Raw genomic sequence first — 23,018 nt, 5'->3', positions numbered from 1 at the left:
CATTTTCATAACTGGAAAGGAAAATTATGCCTGGAAAGGGAAGGGAATACAAAATAGGAATTCCGTTATATATTAATACAGCACTGCAATCGCAAATCTGATTTAGACATTCATAAAGCTAATGGTATAAATTAACTTAGGGACAATCTTGCAAAGGCATCAATTTTAGCACTGAAATCACTTTGCTGTAGAATGTGCATGTTGCTTTAGTAAAGTACTTTACAACATGTCAGTTCAGATTTATGTATTAAAAAGGCAACTGCAGAGGTTTCAGATCAACTGTTTTTTAATCTAGGTTCAGTCAGATTTCAAATCCAAAAACAATATTTTCTGACAAGCCAGTATTTATAATTCTAATTATCATACTAAGCACTTCCTGTGGAGATATTCTGATAATGATCTATGTACCATAATTTTCAGATTATGACCCCAGAGACTTTTTTTTAAATTGGCTCAATCTTGTACCATTAAAACTCAGTATATTCTGAAATAAACACTGTAGCTTTAAAATCAATTTTTGCTAATGTAAAAAGCATAAGGAAGAGGGACAGGATTAGCCACACAGTTCCTAAAATTGCACCATTATTCAACAAGATAGGGGATGATGATGTCTTCATCTTCACTTCCCACAAAACTTTTCCCCATGTCCCCTGGCCAAAAGACCTGTGACCTCAGTCTTGAAAAAAAAACATTGGCTGAACATCAGCTGTCCCCCAGGTTAAGGAATTCCACAGTTTCATAACTCACTGGATGAATAAATTTCATATCTGTGCATTAAATGTCTATTTAACCTATAACATAGAACAACACAGCACAGTCACGATGTTGGACCAACCTTTTAACCTACCCTTAGAACAATCTAACCCTTCCACCCCATATAGGCATACAGATGAAAGAAAAATGGAGTGCTATCTAAAAGCCTCTTAAATGTCTCTAATGTTTATGCTGCTACCACCACCAACAGCAGCACTGACCACTCTATGTAAAGAAACTACCTCTGACATATCCACCGCCCCATAATTTACACCGATCACCTTAAAGTTATACCCCCTTACATTAGCCATTTACACTTAGGATAAATTCTCTGGCTGTCCATTCTATCAATACCTCTTTTCTTGTACACCTCTATCATGTCACCTCTGATCCTCCTTCGCTCCAAAGAGAAAATCTCTAGTTCACTCAACCTACCCTCAAATGACATGCTCTCTAATCCAAGCTGCATCCTGGTAAATCCCCTCTGCTCTCTGAAGCTTCTGGGTGCAGGTCGATGGGACTAGGCAGTGTAATAGCTCTGCATGGACTGGATGGGCTGAAGGGCCTGTTTCTAAGCTCTAGTGCTCTATGATTCATGAGCTCACACCTCAGTCTAAAAATTTTTAAAGACTATTACAATAATTGAACTTTTATCCAAGGACAATCCTTAAATCACAATCAATCCAGCAAACCTTTATTATACCGCTTTGAAATAAGTATAGTCTTTCATGGCAGGGAGACCAGATCGTCATTACTGCAAAATTTCCTCATAGTTAGTCTCCAACAGCACTAGTGTTGCTAACTAACTTTACTTGCATGTTAATCTCTGATTAGCATACAAAAATGTTCTGATACCTCTATTAATTACAGCACAGCAAGTTGTTGAACAATTTCCAGTCACATTGCCCATCTTCCTGCTACATTACTACAAGGCTTTGACGCTCTTCTAACCTACAATTACTTCATAAACCTGGCAATTCTGAGATGTACCATTGATAATTACATTTTTTAAAGATAAGTTATACCTGGTGTTTTCAGTCACATCAATTTCAGGAGATAATAGGAAACCCGCTCGGGTTGTCAATGATCCAACCACTTCCTGAGCTTTTTGAGGTATTTTAAAGCCCAACATTAGTTCGAAGCCCTTCTCATCACGTGCAGCTACTGGGATTCTAGTGGGACACACAGATTCTGAAGGAAAAAAAAATATGTAAAATGAGGAAAATGCTCATTTTAAGCACATACTTGATCTTAAGTATTTTGTTTTATCCGTGAAATAGTTATGGTCTTTTGTAGGGCATCTCTCTTTCACTGTCTTGAAGTTAAACTTACCCGAATTCTTCCAGGTATAACTTTCCCTTATGAAGTACATAACGGAAATCCTAATGAACCAGCCACATGCAATATTCAGGAACTTATGGGTAAAACATGTCAGTGCAGGAATAAGTTGTCAAGCCAACAGTCCTTAAAAAGCTCATTCAAGAGAAGGACTTAAGGTAGAAGTTCATATTGAGTTGTGAGCAATAATGTGATAAAGATTCAATAATCTGTTTTAGAAACGAGGTTGAAACATAAACAGTAGATGGGTTACTCAGAAGAATGATTGTTCTTATCTACTCATGATAAGATATTTTTACTTGCATCCAAGACAACCGACAGGATCCCACATTGTTGACTGGAGGTTAAGTGCTGAGAATTAGGTATTCTCACACTACAGTTCAGAATAGTTTCCTGGACAACCCTGATCTCCAGTGATTTCTGCAAAGAGATTGTACATTCTCCTGAAGCCATATGAACTTCCTCCACTTTCCTCACACATCCCAAAGATGTGCAGGTTGGTAGTTTAATGGATTACTAAGCAGTCCCTAGTGTGTAGGTAAGTGGTACAATTGAAAATAGAATATAGAAGAATACAGTACAGGAAGAGGCCCTTCGGTCCACAATGTTATGCCGAACCAAATAAATTACTAATTAAATGGCCAAATAAACCAATCCCTCATGTCTACACAATATCCATATCCTCCCATTTTCCTCACATTCATGTGTCTATCTAAATGTCTCTTAGAAGTTCTTGCATCTTCCAACCACTTCAGGCAGCTCATTCCAGGCACCTACCATTCTCTTATATCTCCTTTAAAAGTATCCTTTCACCTTAAGTGCAGACATTTCAACCCTGGGCAAAATATACTGCCTGTCTACTCTATCTATGCCCCTCCTAGTCTTATAAAATGCTATTAGATCTCCCCTCAGCCTCCACCACTCCAGAGAACAGGCACGTCCTCTAATCCAGGCATCATCCTAGTACCTGCACTCGCTCCAAAGCCCCAATATCCTTCCAATAATGGGGCAACCAGAACTCCATATACAATACTCCAGATGTGGCTTAACTAGAGTTTTACAATGCTGCAATAAAATTTACTGACTTTTGAATTCATTGCCTTGACTAATAAAGACAAGCATGCCATCTTAACCACCCCATCAACCTTTGTAGCCAATTTCAGGGAGCCATAAACCTGGACCCCAAAATTCCTCTACTTATCCACACTGTTCAGGGATTAACCTTAACCGTGCATTGTCTCTTTCCATTTGACCTATCAAGGTGCAACACTTCACATTTGGCCAGGTTAAACCCCAACTGCCATTTCTTTACCCATGTTTGCAACTGATCTATATCCTGCTATATAGTTTGTCAGGCATCTACACTATCCATACCACCACCAATCTTCATAATCATCTAAAAATTTACCACCACCTACATTTTTATCCAGGTCACAGCACACTAGCATCTCTACTTCCTGAGGAGAATGAGGCTAGGGAGAGTCCTCCTCCCGCGCTCCTCAGCACTCTAACCAACTTTTACAAGAGCACCATTGAGAGCGTCCTAACCAGCTGCATCACTGTCTGGTATGGGAATTGCAAGGGATCTGACTGCAAGTCCCTACAAAGGATTGCATGGACTGCTGAGAGGATCATCAGGGTCTCTCTTACACCCAACAGAGATATTGATCATGAGTTGTGCATATGCAGTCCTTTAGCATTGTTAAAGACCCCTCCCATCCTTCCAACAATCTCTTTGGTCCCCTACCATCAGGCAGGCAGTGCCATTAGGACAAGAACTGTTGGGATGGGTAACAGCTTCTTCCCCCAGGACTTGAGACTACTGAACTCCCTGCCACCACCCAGGTCTTCACGCATGAAGCACTAGTAGCATTATACTGTTCACTTTTTGAACTTGTGTCATAAATGCATCTTTATTATTTGCTAATTTATTAGTGTTAGTATTTACTTTCTGTGTTACATGCGTGAGTTATATGTTCTGTGTTGTGCACCTTGGTCCAGAGGAACATGGCTTCATTTGGCAGTATACATGTGTACAGTTGAATGACAATAAACTGAACTTACACTTGTGGTCATTTATATACATCACAAGCAGCAGAGGTCCCTGTACAGATCCCCACAGAACATCACTAATCACAGACCTCTAGCTAGAATAAGTCCCTTCAACCATCACCCTCTGTCTTCTATGGGCAAGCCAGATCTGAATCCAAATGGCCAACTCATCACTGAGCCTATGCATCTTGATCTTTTGGATGAGCTGCCCATAAGGGACTGGGTGGTATTGATAGGAATGGAAGGAAATACAAAGGGATTAGTACAATGGCTTTTTGTTGGTTGGCATGGATTCCATGGGCTAAAAAATACATTTCTGTGCCATTCAAGCTTCGTCAGCCAAAGGATTTTCCAGCAGTGATAGAAAAAGCCAGTATAGGTCATGACTATGTCAACATCCAAATTAAGTTTCAAGGAGGCTTATGTGTTAATGGCTACAACAATCAGACCTTTCTGAAATGATACTTGACTCAGAGCTGTGGTAGGATTGAAAGAGCCACTTCATACAAATGCTAGAAGCAGGTTGCTCCTAGTTTTGACACATGGTTGTTGTTGAAGTAAGTATTCACAGGCTTGTTAGTTTGCAATTGTTATTAAAGTGTTGAGGGGAGACGTGATAGGAGCTTCTAACATTGAGACGCACAGATAGGTCAGACTGCCAGCATCATTTTTCCTAGGCAATATTGTTAAATACTAGAGGGTATAGCATTACAGCAGGAGGGAGAGAAATGTCTGAAAGGGCATATGGAGAACAATTTTTTTTTTGTTTACACAAATTCCTGGACTACACTGCCACAGGCAATAGTGGCAGCAGATAACTGTGTAAAAGTCTTAGGCACATGTAAAAAAATAATGTAAAGTGAAGATGCTTTCAAAACTAATAAAATGTTCCTAAATTTCAAAAAATTTACTATAAAGAAGTTACAAGCAGTAAAAAAAAACTAAATCAAATCAAAATGTGGTGTGACCACCCTTTTAAAACTGCATCAATTCTCTTAGGTGCCACTACCATACAGTTTTAAAAGAAAATCGTTTGGTCAGTTGTTCCAAGAATTTTGGAGAACTTGCCATAGTTCTTCCACAGGCTTTGGCTGTCTCACTTGCTTCTGTCTTTCCAGATAATCGCAGACAGCCCCAATGATGTTGAAATCAGGGCTCTCTGGAGGCCAAACCATCTAAAACCATTTAAAAATCTAGCAGGCTCAAGACTTTTGCACAGTACTGTATGAAGGGGTGTTCAACAGGCTTTTAAGTAGGCAAATGAATATGTGGGCATTAGAGGGCTATGAATCATATGCAGAGAGAAGAGATTACTTTAATTTGGCATGGCAACCAGCATAGACACGTGGCACAAAGGGCCTGTTCCTGTTCTGCATTGTTCAATGTTCCATACATTATGAAGGAGGTTTTTGTTTGGATTCGCAATAAGGTTTCACCAAAATACATTTCAAACACAGATGAAAATACATTGCTTTCTGCAGGAATAAGGTTTCAACAAAGTGGAAATAATATTTTTCCTGGATCTTTCTTATTGTTGTAGTTTTATATCAGTGTCTGTGTGCAGTTGTGTGGATCCAGAATATTATCACTATTTCCTCCCATGCTGTCTGGCACCAATTTCCTTGCACAGGATATACCTCCACTGAATATTGAAAGAAATGTATCCATGGACTTTCAGAGACTTCCTCCACTCCATATTAAAATTGAAATCTTTGACATCAAGAAACCAGAGTTACTCAACAAAAGAGCTCTTACAGATGCTGCCAAGTTTATTTTAAGCATTTTATCTGCTTGCCAGATTAGATTGAAGAAACCCTTTTGTTCTCAAACATACTTGATTTTTAGCATAAATTTGTAAAGACAAGGATTTGTAGGTGGATACACAGAAGTAGCAGGGACCTATTGAACGGCTCGGCCCTCTTCTGCCATTCAGCCAGTTGCTAGCTGATATATAGTCTAAACCCATACTTGCGTCTTGGCTGCACGTCAATGGCAGAGCTGGATTCTCATGATGCTGGGATGGGTGGAGGTCGTTGAATTTTATGCAAGGGTCCACTGCTATAAGAACAGTTGCACAGTTTACTCAACCAGGAAGAAGCAAAAAGCCCACCAATGTAATTTTAGCAACTGTTCCCCACCCTCCCCCACCTTATCCTCCACTAGTTCCAATTGTCAAATCAAATCAAGCCTATTGCCATAAGCACAAATGCAATGAGGTATAGGTCGTATGAAAAGCTTGCGTGCAGCAAAATCACACACACTTAAATTCACACAACCCACAGAACAAATTATACATGAATTATAAAGGATAGTCAAGTAAGGGATGCGTAAAGCAAAAGTCAAATGTACCCCATTCCTACTGTTCCAAGTGACAATTCTCCCTGTAATGTGAATTTCTTTTTAAAACCAACTTTGTTCTAATAACTACCCCAAAAGTTGCTTCCTGGTCTGTCAACTGCCTGTCAAAGGTTTTCGAATCTCAAGAAGACGAAACCACTGGTTTTAGTCAGCAAGTAGGTAACAAATACATTGGAGGATCTCCTTCAAGGCGTTTCACCTAGCACTTCAGTGTGACGAAAGTGTGAAAGAGAGGAGAGCACTGGCTGATAGATGGAATGATTCAGTATGCTTTCGTTCTCAAAAATGAATTAATAACACTCAGTGGAGAAGAAGAATATCAGTTTAGCAACTCTAGAAGTCAAAAAAATACTGAGCATGCTGGAAATCTGAAATAAAAACAAAGTGCTGGAAACACTCAGCTGGTCAGGCAGCATCCATGGAAAAAGAAACAGTTAAGATTTCAGAGCTCAGACAAGAGTCTCAAACTTGCTCTGGCCTCAGACAAGGTCTAGTTCTCTAGTGAAGGGTATCAAACTTGAAATGTTAACTATTTCTCTGTTTCACTTCTATTGGTAAGTTTAGAGCCAAGATATGTAAGTGGGGAGAAGCACGGAACTGTATGGTGGCTCACCAAGTAGAGCAACTGCCTCACCACTCTAGTGACCTGGCTTCAATCCTTACTTCAGATGCTGTCTACGAAGAGAATGCCTATTCTCCCTGTGACCATGCAGTGTTCCCTCTCGGTGCTCCACCGCTCCCAAAGACATGCGGGTTGATAGGTTAACTAGCTACTGCAAAATTCCTCCCAGTGTATAGGTGAGTGGCGGTTCCATGTCCACATCTAATCACATTATGTTTGTTTCTGAGTGGCTCTTTTAGCATAACTACATCGTTGTTTTGTACTCCATAACTTGGTTTGCACGATACTTGAAAGGTTTCCTTTGAAGATTCAACACAAAAATCCTCCATCTGCAGAGGTTTATGGCAATAGATTGAACTGCCAATTATATGTTAATAGTCATCTAGCTTCCTTGAACCTCGAAAAAATTCATTATTCAGTTCTTAATTCGGATTTAAAGTTTCATAAGGTCTGGGGACCTTTTATCGAGTACTTTCATAACCTTCCTCTTGACTAGGGTTTTTCTTTTCGGTCCCTTGCTTTCAGCTCCCTTTTTTTTCTGGTAGTAGGCATTACTATCCTCTGTTGCTGAGTGTATTCACAGTCTGGGAGTTTGATTGTCCTGATTTATATTCTCTATATTGTGTTGTGGTTGGTCTGGAGTTTTTTTTTGTGTTGTGGGGCTTGGAGAGGATACTAAGTTTACTTATCTTCAATTTAGGCGCTTTTTTAAAAATTCTCTTTCTTTGTATCATATTGTCATTGTATGCTTAATTTTGCACTGTATTAATGTTCCTCATTTTGATTTGGGTTTTTTTAATTTGTAAAATGTATTAAAAAAAACTAATAAAAAAAATAGTCATCTAGCTTCCTTAGACTACCTAGTAACCTGATGCTGTCTTATGGGTTAACACCAAGAGCAACAGGAAGATGTATAAGAAAGCCAAACACGAATCCAAAAGAAAGTTTTCCTCTTTATTATCCCACTTTCTCAAAGTAGTTGGAGGATTTTCAGTCCTTTAGCTTGCAGATCCAAAGTTGTACTACATGAAAATCTATCAACAGTGCAGCATACTTTTGCTGATGGTACAAATAAGTAATGTGGAGCAACGTGTGTTATCAAGAGAACCAAAGAAAGTTCTGAGGTAGTAGCAAAGGTTTCAATGAGGAAGAGCCTCTTTAATTTACTCCCACCTGTAATGATAGATTGGAATGTGCTGCAGCACATTTTGGAATTTTTGGAATTTAACACTTTCTTTCATCACACAGGGGCACTTCCTAACGTACAGTCTCCATCTACTATTAAACAATGGGATTCCTAACCTTTGCCTCTTGTGGTGAACTACATATACCTGTCTGGACACACCCCCTGCTGACTGCTCCTGTGGCTCCTCCCACAAACCCCTGTATAAAGGCGATCAAGTCCTGAGCCCAGCCTCTCAGTCTCCAGGATGTAGTATGGTGGTCACTCACTGCTTGTTCCTTCTTCCAGTCAATAAAAGCCGATATCTCACCTTACGTCTCAGAGTGAGTTATTGATAGTGCATCACCTCTGTCATTGCACTATCAGCTTTGAGACAGTTCAGTTCAGACAGACAAAGTTACACCCTGGCAGTTCTCTCCTGCCTGCTTTTGAGCTGCTTCATTTCAAGTCTGCACTATGCAGCTGCTCAAAACTGGAAAAAGCTACACCCATAAACTTGAACACACAACACATTCACAGAGCCATGTGCAATCACACAGCTACAAGATAGACTGAAATTATTTTTTTAAGTGTTCACCTTCACAAATCTTCTGCCTCATAGCCTCGTTAATTCTCTCTATGGTGCTATAATCTTCTGCAAACATAACGTAGGTTGTAGAGGGTTTGTTGGCAATTGTTTTAAGTTCAGATTCTGTTATTTCTGACCCAACTCCGACGGCAAATAGAATTACTTTCTTTACACGTGCTTCAACAGAGGCATCCATGACATCGTCCTGAGATTTTCCATCTGTGACAACGATAGCAATTTTATTTTTGGCCACCATGGTCCTTTGTGAAGAAGGAAAAACAGACTCAGTTGCAAATTTAATAGCACGGCCTGTTTGAGTATTTCCACCAAGATATTCAATTCTTTCTATTCCAGCAATCAGCTGTTTACTTGACTGGAACTGGTCAAAAGAAATTTCCAGACGTGGAGTATCACTGTACTGGATAACAGCCACTTGTGTATATTCAGGTCCGATATTAAATCCACTTGTAACATTAATTAGCCACATCTTTGCTGTTTCAAAATCATCCGATCCTACACTCCAGGAGCCATCCATGATGAAAACTAAATCATTCACTGCTGTTCTACACCCTTTTGAGAGAGAGAGAAAAGGGAGAAATGTGTGTAAAAATTGATGGTATTGTTCAATAAAACAGTTAAATATTTTGTGTAAGAATTCTCCTATCAACATTTCTTTTAAAACTGCATGTTAAAATTAGATAATTTTACAGGATTAAATATAACACCAAAGGCCTCATTTTCTTGGGCAGTATCCATGGAGTATAAAGCCATATGACTGTGCCTGAGGGACAACAGATTAGGACAACATTTGATACTTGCAAGGTTCCTTCTGTTGTGTTGGTCACCATGTATCTTAGACTTTCAATAACCCATGTCTGGTGTGCTTCAGATATTCAAGGATACAGTCACATGTACTTTAAGAATATTCAGTCAGTTAACTATTAGATAACCAATTTAATAACAACTAATCACAAAGAGTTATTTCATACTTTTGGGTTGACGTCGGTCTGAGATACACCAAGAAGTCCTTACCTGCTCGTGCGTCTTCATCCAGCACCGCCCCACTAAATAAATTAGACTGCAAACAAACCACTAAAATCCGTATTATGCACAAATTCATTGTACCTACAAAAAAACAAGTATTTTATTGATATACACATTCAGATTTTGTTAATCTTTTAAAAAGCACTGCTCAAGGAATCAAAATCCTACTAAAATGGCATCAGAAAACATTATTGTAACCCCTTAACCTTTTCTACTCTATATTTTGCAATTACATCACAAATTAACAGGGTTTCAATATTATACACATCAGTGCACAAACACTACAGACAAATAGTTTAACGTGCCACGAAGAAACATAATAACCAGTAACAATGTAGGGCACCAAAAAGTAGATACTTGAGAGACTTGTTTCTCCTTAAACTACACAACTCATTTGAAAATGGTACAACAAATAATGCTGCTGTGGCACAGTCAGTCCAGTGACAGGTTCAATCCAGACATCAGCAGCTTCCTCTGTAGACTCTGCATGACTCTACTCTGTAGACACCATGGGTTTCCCTTGGGTGCTCCCATTTCTTCACTCTTCCTGAAGGTGTGCTAATTGGTTAATTAGCCACTGTAAATTGCCCCATTGTAGGTGAGTAGAAGTGAATTGGAAGACATTGATAGGCATGTGAGAATAGGTGCGAAAAATGGAAATGGTGGCATTGTTCTGAGAACCAGCATAGATTCAATGAGCCAAATGTTCTCTTTCCAAATCACTAAATAAGACATGCATATTGGCTTTTGAAACCAGAGATATTTATGTATTTTCACTTACAGAAACTTCAAACAATAATAAAACTCATCCATAATCTTCCTCCTTGAACTGCATTTTAATCAAGAATATTTCTTATTTTCAATGAAGTCATTCATTTAGACATTCTCTCTTTGCTTAGGACGGAATTACTTAATTTAGGCACTGAGAAATCATAAAAGAAGGATTGATTCCAGTTTATTTAGCAACTGCTTATATCAACCACTTCCTTGTCTTAATGCAGCTCTCTTAGTTTGTCAACCTCAGTTCACTAATGCACCCTTTCGGGTGCTAGTTTCTCAACCAAATATTGCCTCACCGGCTTCTGTTCCACCCTCCATTTTTGCTTTATTCCAGTTTAAATTATTCAAGGAGAGCTTTCACTAAGTGTTGCTCAAGTAGGATTCAGCAGCTCGATTTGTCTCCTTTGGCTTCTTGGTGTGCTACATTTCCTATGTAATTTGTATGTCTTTTAACCATTCAGGGTAAGGTGATTATGCATATAACTAAATTACTAGCATTGGAAAATTAGCTAATTGACATACAATAATCAAAACAGATGAAAATACACAAATAAATTTATATTTCTGCCATCTGGATTATGTGCAGTGGCATAAAATTTGATCACATGGCCTTTGTCAGAATATTGTATGTGTCATTTACATCAGAATCTTTCCTCATCCAATAGCTTTCATTCCATTGCTATCACAAGAAGTATCAAATACAACTGAAAAAAACTCTCACACTCAGTTTTTTTGACACCTAAACCACATTTCTTTATCTTCTCACTTTCCTATTCTGCACTTCCTATGTGTCAAGTCTCAATGATATCCACCTCCATATGTGATTTCTGTGAGAATTTTTTATTCATACTTTTTTATTGATCCATTGTTGTTCAAAATGGTTTGTGCATTACTGATTTGGCAGGCTGTTTGAAATTGTTTTCCCATATGGTGTGACCTGTCTGGCTGCTCAGGTGCAAACAGTACTGCATTCTCATCTCTATTAGCCAGATATGGCCCAGAGACCATCTTCTGTTGTCATCTGGGTGTTAGCTTTGGTAGCTGCAGCACCTGAGTGCTCCAACATAATTTCTATTCCATTCTTGCGCCTGCCCTTTCTTCAGGATTCGTCCAATCCAAATGGAGATGCATATGCATTTACTTCCCTTTGAGGTAATTGTTTACGTTTGACGTTGATAAATGATTAAAACATCTCAGTTGATCATTAAATTGCATAGGATGACACCAGAGATGTGCACAGAAACAGGTCATTCAGACCAATCATTCCATCTTGGTGTTATCCTCCATTTGGGCTTCCTTCCTCCTTCCACGTCTGAATCTATTATGGCAGTCCTCCATTTCTGTCTTCCTTATCTGCTTCTCCAGCCTCCCCTGAAATGTGCCCACACTAGTCCAACAACTCCTTGTAAAAGCAAGTTCCACATTTTCACTTCCCTTCCATATAAGGAAGCTTTGTTTGTATTTCCAATTATATTTACTGATCTGTCATTTTTCACCCTCTATCACCATTCTTCCCAAAATTCCTGCCGAACAAAATAGAACATAACAACTCCAGCTGCACACTAGTTTAAAAAATATATAATTCCTGGGGCGTTGATACCATCACCACTTTCCTTTCACTGATTAACTTGGCATCAGTGCCAAGTTCAATGACATCTCAAACAACACTGGGTAATATTTGTGTACTTGATTAGCAAGGAAATGTAATGACTTTAAAAATTATTTTCGTATCTTGGACGTGCTCTTGGCTAGGGCTGAGCTAAAATGTACACAGAACTAACACCTGTTCTCAGTTGTCCTAGAAAATAAAGCGGAATGACAGAAACCATCTTAAATCGGTGAAGAATAAAGTGAAGGCTCGGGCAGTCCTTTCAAGTGCACAGAGTTACGCATTATGAAGCAAACCTCAATCTAATGATTTCATGTACAGACACACTCAAAAGTAGGAATGGTGCAGTGACATGCAGATCGAGCACTGCCACAGGGGTAGGATCAGAATCCCTTTTCATTCTTTAAGGTGAGTCAGGCTTAATGCAGACTGTCACATCAATTCTTGCAAAACCTTCACAAGAGCAATACACTTGACATATTCAAATCTCTTCTGAGTTACACCGTATGGAACTGTGAGCAAAAGAGTATAACTATAAAGAGTAGGTACCTGCAGGAGAAAATAGAAGTCACGGGGCATTTAGCAGTTGGTTTATGAATCTGGTAAAACAGTTTCCTTGTCAGTTTGATTTACTCCACTGTATCTAAACAATACAGTGAGTGACCTTGATCCATGCAAGATCCACCTTAATAAATAATTCAGTATATTTGTACCCCCCAAAGCAGACTGCAAACTTCTGGGATCGCTTTTTTACCATAAACCCCCATTAAGTGATGGAGAGAGAAAACTACAGGAAACTTTATGTGATCATTTCCACCCATTAGTTCTGAGCAGTTGCCAACAGCCAAGAAACAAGTCTTGAAGCTCATTTTCTCCCTCCCTTTTAAAAAAACCAGCAGCTTGTAAAGACCAATTAAATAGCAATTTAAAATGTTTACAGGTTGCTTACAGTTTTTACATTCCAGAAAGCCAGCTGCCGCCTTCATATTTCACTTTAAGGCATTGGAAACAAGTAGCTGAACTGCCACCAGCAGAAATGAGCCAAATTGCTATTGGTAACTCAAGTTTGGTCCAGTGGCATCAGAGGTTGAGGACTGAGAAAGAAGGGTTTGCAGCATTTCTCTGCCCCAGCCAGAGGCTTTTGTAAGATATTTGTAACTAAACCATTCAGGATACTTGGATTTGTATAATCGCAAACTGCTTTGCATCTGGTACCAATTTGTGCAGAGGAAGCTCCCACTAAGGGTCATTTGAAGCAATAACAGGAAGACATGTCAATTTTTATTATCATTCCAACCAGCCTTTCGATAATATCACTAAAGCGTAAGATCTAGTCATTGCCACAATGCTGACTCGGGTTAATTGTACAGATAGACCCCAGGTTATGCCAGGGATCTATTCCAAACCATTCATAAGTCAGAAATGGACCAAAAAAAAAATCGCGTGTGAGACAGGAACACCATGACAAGATTGCTGTGACAAGAGAACATGCCGGCCCTGGAAGAGCAGCCACCAGCCAACTTCACTGACAGTGAGCGAGTTAGTCTTGTCAGCACTCCTAGCTCTGCTTAGCCCAGCCCAATTGTTGCAGCTCATCTGTAAATACAAGGTGTCACTATGAATAGTAGCTCCATGTTACATCTGCCCCCTATGGCAAGTGTACTTAACAGGCTGCTAAACCTCCAGACAGTGAAAGCTGCTTTATCAATTCTTTTTCAAGAGTACATTAACTAAAGAGATAACGGTAGGAGTATCCAATCTGCTCAGGTGTAGCAGATATGGGCATCATTTCCTTAACTTTAGAAAGGGCTCTGAGGTATGTGGAATGAGCCTTCTGCAAAATTTCTTCCCTGTAGTCAGGGCAGACAAGGTTCTGTCCTCCCACCACCCCACAATGTCAGCTACGGGCAACTTTCATTATCGAAAACATTATTCTCAATACAGGAGGTGCAAAGGACCCTGGCCTCAGTCCAAGTTCTGGGCAGAGAAAAGGGACTACAGATGGTGGAATCTGGAACCAATACGAGAATGCTGGAAGAACCCAGCAGGTCCAGCAGCATCTGTGTAGGCAAAAGGACTAAGTCAGCAGTTCGGGTTTAAACGCTGCAAAGATCAAGACGGATGAGGAATGATTAGCAATATGTAGCTATATGGAGGGGTAGATGGCTCAGGGGCTGGGAGGTGATGGGTGGAAACAGTTACAGAGTGGATGATGGTCAGATATAACCAAGTGAAGGGAGAGGTGAACAAAGGGAGAAGAAAATTAAGTAGACAAGTGAGTGTGTGCAGAAGAAAATGGGGGGGGGGGTGGTTTGGGTTACCTACAGAATAAATGGCAGTGATGCCTCATTCCCCAATGAACTTAGTACCTTCTATGCACACTTTGAAAGGGAGAATAACACTATGCCTTCATGAATCCCAACAGCATCTGATAACCCTGTGATCCCCATCTTGGGGGCCAACATTAGAAGATGAACCTTGCAGAGCCTGATGTACCTGGCAGGGTATCGAAAGCCTATGTTGACCAACTGGCGGGAATTTTCAAGGACATCTCCGAGCTCTCAGGACTGCAGATAGAGGATCCCACCTGCTCCAATCATACTAGCACCCAAAAAGAGCAAGGGTGAACACCAGGAAATCTGCAGATGCTGGAAATTCAAACAACACACACAAAATGCTGGTGAAACACAGCAGGCCAGGCAGCATCTATAAGGAGAAGCACTGTCGACGTTTCGGGCCGAGACCCTTCATCAGGACCATCTGTACAAAATTTTTTTTGAAGTCGGGAGTTTTGTAGACTTCACTTACAGAATCAGCTCTACCTTTGTTGCCATGTGCTTTCCTGGATCCAATGGAAACATAGGCATCACATCCCATCCAGGAAACCAACTATCTGTTGCGCTAAAGTCCTCATAACGCAGCAAGGGTGAGCTGCCTCAATGAATATTGCCCCAGGCCATGCGGTGAAGTGTTTTAGGATTGAGGGGTCAGGAAAAGGTGAGCAGCTTCAAATTCCTGAGCATCAACACGTCAAGGTATCTGCCCTGGACCCACCACATTGAGGAACCACAAAGCCACAGCAGCAGCTGTTCTTCATCAGGTGTATAAGAAGACTTGGTATGTTACCCAGGCTCCAATTTGTCAGGGGAGTAGGAACTGGAGGAATAGGGCAGAGGATGGGGCAATTAGTATACAAGTAGATACAGTGTGCAAAGAGGCTGTGAAGAAAGACAGGCAAATAAAAGAGCAAAATTGCAGTCAGTGAGATGGCTTAAGTGTACCTTTAAACAGTAGGTTCAATAGTTTAACAGTTTAGTAAAGTGGAAACAAAGCAAAAGGGAAGGACAGTGCAGAAGTTAAAGATGTAAAATGCTTTTGTGAGAGTTAACTGCTAACATGTATTTTTCAAAAGTCAGTGAGGGCTAGTGAAATCCCTAAGGACTGGAAATGGGCTAATGTTGTCCCGATATACAAGAAGGGTGACCATACTGACCCTGGTAACTATAAACCAGTAAGCTTAACGTGTATCGTAGGTAAAATAATGGAAACATTATTAACAAAGGAGATGGAAAAGCAATTGATAAGAACAGGCAGGTTAGAAGAACACCAGCATGGGTTTGGAGACGCGAAATCACGTTTTACTAATCTGCTGAAAGAGGCAACTAAAATTTATGATATCAATAGAGCGGCTGATATCATTTACTTGGACTTACAGAAGGCTTTTGACAAAGTGCCCCACAAGAGGTTAATAATCAAATTACAGAAGGTAGGGATTCAGGGTAAGGTGTGTGAATGGATGCAGAATTGGCTTGAAAACAGAAAACAACCAGTAATGGTGAGAGGATCATTTTCACACCTAGATGTTAAAAGTGGGGTTCCACAGGGATCAGTTTTGGAGCCATTGCTGTTTTTAATTTACATTAATGATTTGGATCAGCAAATAAAAAATAATTCAAATGCTATGACAAACTTGCAGATGACAAACGTAGTGGGGAACTGGCTGATAACATTCAGGCAGCAGAATCAGTACAGTTAGATCTAAACAAAATCCAGATGTGGGCAGATGAAATTTAATGTTAATAAGTGTAAAGAATTACATACAAGTAGAAATATCAGATATAAATATATAATGAGGTCTTGAATTAGAAAGTGCACTGTATGAGAAGGATTTGGGTGTCCTGGTAGACTTATCACTATCACATCTAGACAATGCACAGAAACAATCAGGAAGGCTAATAGATTGTTAGGCTATATAATGCACTCAGTAGAACTCAAGTCCAGAGATGTTCTCCTTAAGCTGTATAATGTGTTATGAGGCTACACCTTGAGTACTGGGTACAATTTTGATCTCCATATTTTGTGAGGGATGTGCAGGCATTGGAGAGAGCTCAGAGAAGGGTGATTAGACTCATTCCACGTCTGCAGGGTTTTAGCTATGAAGAAAGATTGAAAGGATTAAAAATCTTTTTAGTCTAAGTAGACGTAGGATGAGAGGAGACATAATGGAAGTGTCCAAAGAGTACAAGTGAAGTGGATACCAGCCACTACTTCAAAATTAATCCATCATCAAGAACATGAGGTCATAGATGGAGAACTAGTTAAAGGGAGATTTCAGACTAATATCAGGAAACATTTCACACAGTGAGTTGTGGACACATGGAACAAACTACCTAGTTGTGTAGTTGAGAGTAGTACTGTAGAGACTTTCAAATCTAAACTCAATAGTTATTTCAACACACAATGTGAAAAGGAGTTTGGCAAGCTTTGTTGGCCTGAATGGGCTGTTCTTGTCAAAAACTTTCTCATGTTATACATAAGCCTTCAAACAGTAGCCAGGATGTGGTGCAAATTATGACAGGAGATAAAAAGGGCAGTGATACAATAGTTATGGGGGATTTTAATATGCAGGTAAGATGGGAAAATCAGAGAAGTACTTGATCCAAAAAGAAAGAATTTGAAGAATACCTGTGAGATGGCTGCTGAGCAGCTTGTGGTTAAGGTGAGGGTGAATATCAAGTCAACTTTTATTGTTATTTCAACAATAACTGCTGGTACAGTGCATAGTAAAAATGAGAATTTTTTTCAAGACCATGATGTACATGACACAGTACAAAAAACTAGGCTGAACTACGTAATAAAAAAAACAGAGAAAGCTGTACTAGACTACAGATGTACACTGGATTGCATAAGGTGCACAAAAACAGTGCAGGTATTACAATAAATAATAAACAGGACAGTAGGGCAAGGTGTCAGTCCTGGCTTTGGGTATTGAGGAGTCCGATGGCTTGGGGGAAGAAACTGTTACATAGTCTGGTCGTGAGAGCCTGAATGCTTCTGAGCCTTTTCCCAGACAGCAGGAGGAAGAAGAGATTGTATGAGGGGTGCATGGGGTCCTTCATAATGCTGTTTCCTTTGCGGATGCAGTGTGTAGTGTAAATGTCCGTGATGGTGGGAAGAGAGACCCCGATGATCTTCTCAGCTGACCTCACTATCCACTGCAGGATCTTGCGATCCGAGATGGTGCAATTTCCAAACCAGGTAGTGATGCAGACTGCTGGAAAGGTAGTAATGGGGAACCAAGGAATAGCGAATGAATTTATTAAGTATTTTGCATCAGTCTCACAATGAAAGACACCAGCATTTTGCCAGAAATTTGAGAGCACCAGGGGACAGAAGTGAATGTAGTTGCTTGCGACATGTGAAGTCTCAAGGTAGAGAAGCCACCTCCACAAGATGGACTGCACCCTAGGGTTCTGAAAGTGGTAGATAAACAGATTATGGAGGCATTAACAGTGATTTTTCAAGAATCACTAGTTTCTGCAATCGTTTCAGAGGACTGGAAATTTGCAAATGTCTCTCCACTCTTCAGGAAGGAAGGGAAGAAAAAGACATGAAATTATAGACTAGTTAGCCTGACTTCAATGGTTGGAAAGATGTTGGAGTCCATTATTAAGAATGAGGTTTTGGGGTACTTGGAGACTGTTGATAAAATAGGCCAAAGTCAGCATGGTTTCCATAAGGGGAAGTCTTGACTGACAATCTGTGAGAAGAGTTAGAGGTGTTTACTTCAATTTTCAGAAGGCTTTTGACAAGGTACTGTACATGCGGCTGCTAAACAAGATAAGAGCCCACAGCCTTACAGGATAAGTTCTAGCATGGACAGGAAATTGGCAGATGACAAAAATGCAAATTAAGTGCACCTTTTCTGGTTGGCTGCTGGTGACTAGTGGTGTTCTGCAAGGCTTCGTGTTGGGACCAGTTCTTTTCACATTATATATCAGTGATTTGGATGAGGGAGTTGCTGGCTTTGTGATCAAATTTGCAAATGATGCAAAGGTAGGTGGTGGAACAGATAGTGTAAAGGAAGCAGGAAGCCTGCAGATTTGGACAGATTGGGAGAATGGACAAAGAAATGTCAGATGGAATGCAATGTAGGCAAGTGTATGGTCATGCACTTTGGAAGAAGGAATAAAGGTGTGAACTATTTTCTAAGTGGAGAGCAAATTCAGAAATGAGAGGTGCAAAGGGATTTGGGAGTCATCATGCAGGATTCCCCAAAGATAAACTTGCATGTTGAATTGGTGGTTAGAAAGACCTTAGCATTTATTTCAAGAGGACTGGAATATAAAAGCAAGGATACAAAGCTGAGGCTTTATAGGACACTGGTCAGACCGCAGCTGGAATACTGTAAGCAGTTTTGGGCCTCTATCTAAGAAAGGATGTGCTGGAATTGGAGAGGTCCAAAGGAGGTTCACGAGAATGATCCCAGGAAGGAAATGGTTAACACATGAAGAGTGTCTGATGGCTCTGGGGCTGTACACACTGGAGTTTGGAAGAATGAGGGATCTCATGAAACCTATCTAATAATGAAAGACCTATATAGAGTGAACAAGGAGAGGATGTTTGCCATAGTGGGGAAGTCTAGAACCAGAGGACACAACCTCAAAATAAAATGACATGCCTTTAGAACTGAGACAAGGAGGAAATTCTTTAGCCAAAGGGTGGTGAATCAGTGGAATTCATTGCCATGGACAGCAATGAAGGTCAAGTCTGAGTACATTTAAAACAGTGGTTAATAGCTTCTTGATTGGTAAGGCCAAAGGTTACAGGGAGAAGGCAAAAGAATAGGATTGAGAGGGACAATAAATCAGTCATGATGGACTGAACTAATTCTGCTCCTGTGCCTTGTGGTTTCTGGCAGGTTTCTGTAGCTGTATGATGACGAGCACTCTGACTGGTCGGAACACCAGCTGTTATGGAGGCTGCAGTGTGCAGGAGCGAAAGTAGCTGCAGAGCGTTGTTGACTCAACTCTCCCTACCACTGAGGTCATCTTCAAAATGTGCTAGCTGAAGAAGATGGCATTCATCCTCAAGGATCAGCATCATTTGGGTCACACCATCTTGTCATTTAACCTTCAGGGAAGAGATACATACTCAACACTTTAGGAACAATTTCTTCCCCTCAGCCATCAGATTTCTGAACTACACATGAACAATAACATACCATTCCTATTCAGCGCTAATTAATTTTTTAACTTACCTGTATAATAATTTGTGTCTTGCTGTTGCCACAAACCAACAAATTTTATGACATATATAAGTGATTACAAACCTGATTCTGATTTCTGAAATTATAATATTCAGTGTCTGCATCATTAGGTTCTGCCAGTGTCTGTCTGGCTATTTCATAGCAATGGAGAAGGCCAAAGACATATTGGTTGATGTGGGAGTGGAAGGTAGAGCTAAAATGACATTCAACTGGAAGCTCAAGATGGCCATTGTAGATACAGCAACGGCTGCCTGGTCAACACTTGATCTTACCGCATTGTGAGCACTGAACATACGAGACCAAGTTGAAAGATGTACAAGTGAACCTCTGCCTTATCTACAAGAGCTGTTTAGGTTTCCGGATGGTGGTGAGGGAGGAAATGAGGAGTAGCAGATAGGGGACCACTGGCTTGGGATGGATGAGCCAAGAAGTAACATTGTTGGTTGTATCAATAAACAAAAGGGGAGGAGGTGAGGATGTGACTGGTGGTTTGATCACATTTGACTTGGTGGAAATGTCAGATGATTTTCTAGATGCAGAAGTTGAAGTGAAAGTTGAGGACCAAAGGAACTCTAGTGCTGTTCTTTTTGGGGGAAGGGAGCAAGGGTGAGAGCTGACATGTGGGAAGTGATGGAAATTCAACTCTTTCTACGCTTGCTCTGACTATCTCCTGAAGTAAACCTGAAATCTGTGGCTAACAGCCTTGTTCTTCTGGCTGACATGAGGCTGACACCATGTCCAGTGGTGTGACCCAAGGCTCAATCTCAAGATGAACTCTATGTCCAGACAAATAATGTTAAATTCATTGACTTTCACCCTATTTTCCTTTCTACCTTTTGAAAATATTCCATTTCAATTTCCTCTTACGTATTGAGACATTCTTTGCATGTATCAAGGGATTTTTTTTCTTCCAATAACCCTTCTCCCCAAAAACTCTTCCCTTTCAATTCATTCTCTGGGTGATCACTAACAAACTATGCTTTGCTCAAATGTGAATCATTGAAAATCATTTAAAACATTTCTTTCAAAAAAAACCTTCCGTAATTTTACAAATGTCCAACAGATACTGTATGTTGTTTGTCTTCTCCTAAGTACACATGGTCTGAATTTTACATGGCACTCTTCCCATCTCATAACCTACCCTTGGCTCTGATAATTTTTTGAACAAGGTCTATTTAAGTACACACAAGACTGCAGCTGTGATTTTGCCAATGGATTGCATAAATTTAACATTACGCTGTTGTTTTAGCATTCAATGCCCCCTTTATAAAACTAAAGTCTTACTTGTCTTCATATGGTACCTACTTTCAACATTAATGATTTCTTTAAGTGTTATCAAGCCTTTCCAAAATTTGCCTTTTCAGACTGAAATTGCCACCTATCTGCCTAGTTTGTTGCCCTGGAACCTTGTCTTGTTCACTCCCTCATTGTTCAGTTTGATCACAAGCTTTAATATCATTCTTCACATACTTGTGTTCAAATCACAAATGTCTTATCAATTCATCATCATGAGCTCAATGCCTCCTTTCTATGAGAAAGACAGAGGCTGACTTTTATCTTTACAACAACTTATTTTCTTCAAAGCTGCTGAGTGCCCATGTCTCAAAGAATATAGGAAGTTATGTAGAAAGCTGAAAAACAGGACATCCAGGGTAGTAACCTTTGGTTTCTGCCAGCGCCACGCACCAGTGTGGGTAAAAATAGAATGATTTGGCAGATTGTGTAGCTAAGAAATTAGTGCAAGGGAAACAGGTTTCAGATCTCTGAATCATTGGGACCTCTATTGGGGAAGTTGTGACTTGTAGAATAAGGCCAGGTTATACCTCAACCCAAGGGAACCAATATCCTCCAGGTAGCTTCATTCAACCTGTTCGAGAACTAATTAAACTAATTTAAACTAATTTGGTAGGAAGATGGGAACCAGAGTGATAGGGCTGAGGATGGGGCACTTGGTACAGAAGTAGATGCAGTGTATAGTGGGACTATGAGGAAGGACAGGCAGATGGTAGGGCAAGATTGCAGCTTGTAGGATAAGTTGAAGCATAACATTGGGGCAAAACTCAAAAAGGGGTTGACTGCTGAAGGTGTTATATTTGAATGCATACAGTATACAGAATAAAGTAGATGATCTTGTTATGAAGTTAGAGATTCATTGGTGGGCATCAGAGTTCATTGCTGAAAGTTGTTCATAGTTAGGAGCTTAACATCCAAGGACACACACTGTATCAAAAGGACAGGCAGGTAGGCACACAGTGTGGTGTGATTCTACTGGTAAAAAATGAAATCAAATCCTTAGAAAGACATGACATAGGATTGGAGGATCTAGGATTCTTGTGGGTAGCGTTAGAAAACTGCATGGGTAAAGACACACTGATTGGAGTTACATATAGGCCTCTGAACAGTAGCCAGGATGTGGGGTGACAAGTTACAACAGGAGATAGAAAAGGCATGTAAAAAGGTCAATGTTACAATAGTCATGGGGATTTCCAATATGCAGGTAGATTGGGAAAATCTGGTTGGTGCTGGATCCCAAAAGAGGGAAAGGCAATTCTAGATTGGGTGTTGTGTAATGAACAGGATTTTATTTGGATGCGTATGTAAGGGAATCATTAGGAGGCAATGTGATCATAATATGATTGAATTCATGAGCAGCTTCAGACAGAGAAGTTAGAATCAGATGTATCAGTCTTACAGTGGAGTAAAGAGAATTACAGATGCACGAGAGAAGAGGTAATTGAAAAGGGATTGGAAGGCAGGAATGACAGCAGAACAATAATGGCTAGAATTTCTGGAGCAATTCAGTAGGTACAAGTTAGATGAAAAAGGATTCTAAAAGAAGGATGAGGCAACCACAGCTGACAAGGAAAGTCAATAACAGCATAAAAGGAAATGAGAAGGTATATAATACAACAAAAAAAGTCGTGAGAAGTTAAGAGAATTGGGAAGCTTTTAAATCCAACAGAAGGCATCTAAAATAGCGAAAAGGAGATAAAAGATTAAATATAAAGGTAAGCTAGCCAATAATATCAAAGAGGATACCAAGTGTTTTTCAGATTAGATAAAGAGTAAAAGAGAAGTGACTGTAGATATTGGACCGCTGGAAAATGATGCTGGAGAGGTAGTAATGGGGGACACAGAAATGATGGACAAACTTACTAAGTA

The 23,018-nt window shown here is 40.0% G+C and overlaps 1 protein-coding gene across 2 annotated transcripts in view; it reads right to left on the bottom strand.

Moving 5' to 3' along the window:
* LOC132395550 (collagen alpha-1(XXI) chain-like) overlaps positions 1-23,018 on the bottom strand; it is a 210,471-nt gene that overhangs the window by 168,243 nt on the left and 19,210 nt on the right. For both annotated transcript variants that reach the window (XM_059972345.1, XM_059972338.1), the window contains exons 2-4: positions 9,907-9,999; positions 8,884-9,444; positions 1,779-1,944 (exon numbers count right to left, since the gene is read on the bottom strand). In XM_059972345.1, coding sequence (XP_059828328.1) covers positions 1,779-1,944; positions 8,884-9,444; positions 9,907-9,994 — 815 coding nt within the window. In that variant the 5' untranslated portion in view covers positions 9,995-9,999. The remainder of the gene's footprint in view (positions 1-1,778; positions 1,945-8,883; positions 9,445-9,906; positions 10,000-23,018) is intronic.

This window comes from Hypanus sabinus, chromosome 1 (assembly GCF_030144855.1).
Source record: "Hypanus sabinus isolate sHypSab1 chromosome 1, sHypSab1.hap1, whole genome shotgun sequence".
In the NCBI taxonomy this organism is placed as follows: Eukaryota; Metazoa; Chordata; class Chondrichthyes; order Myliobatiformes; family Dasyatidae; genus Hypanus; species Hypanus sabinus.
This window is presented reverse-complemented; position numbering and strand designations above follow the sequence as displayed.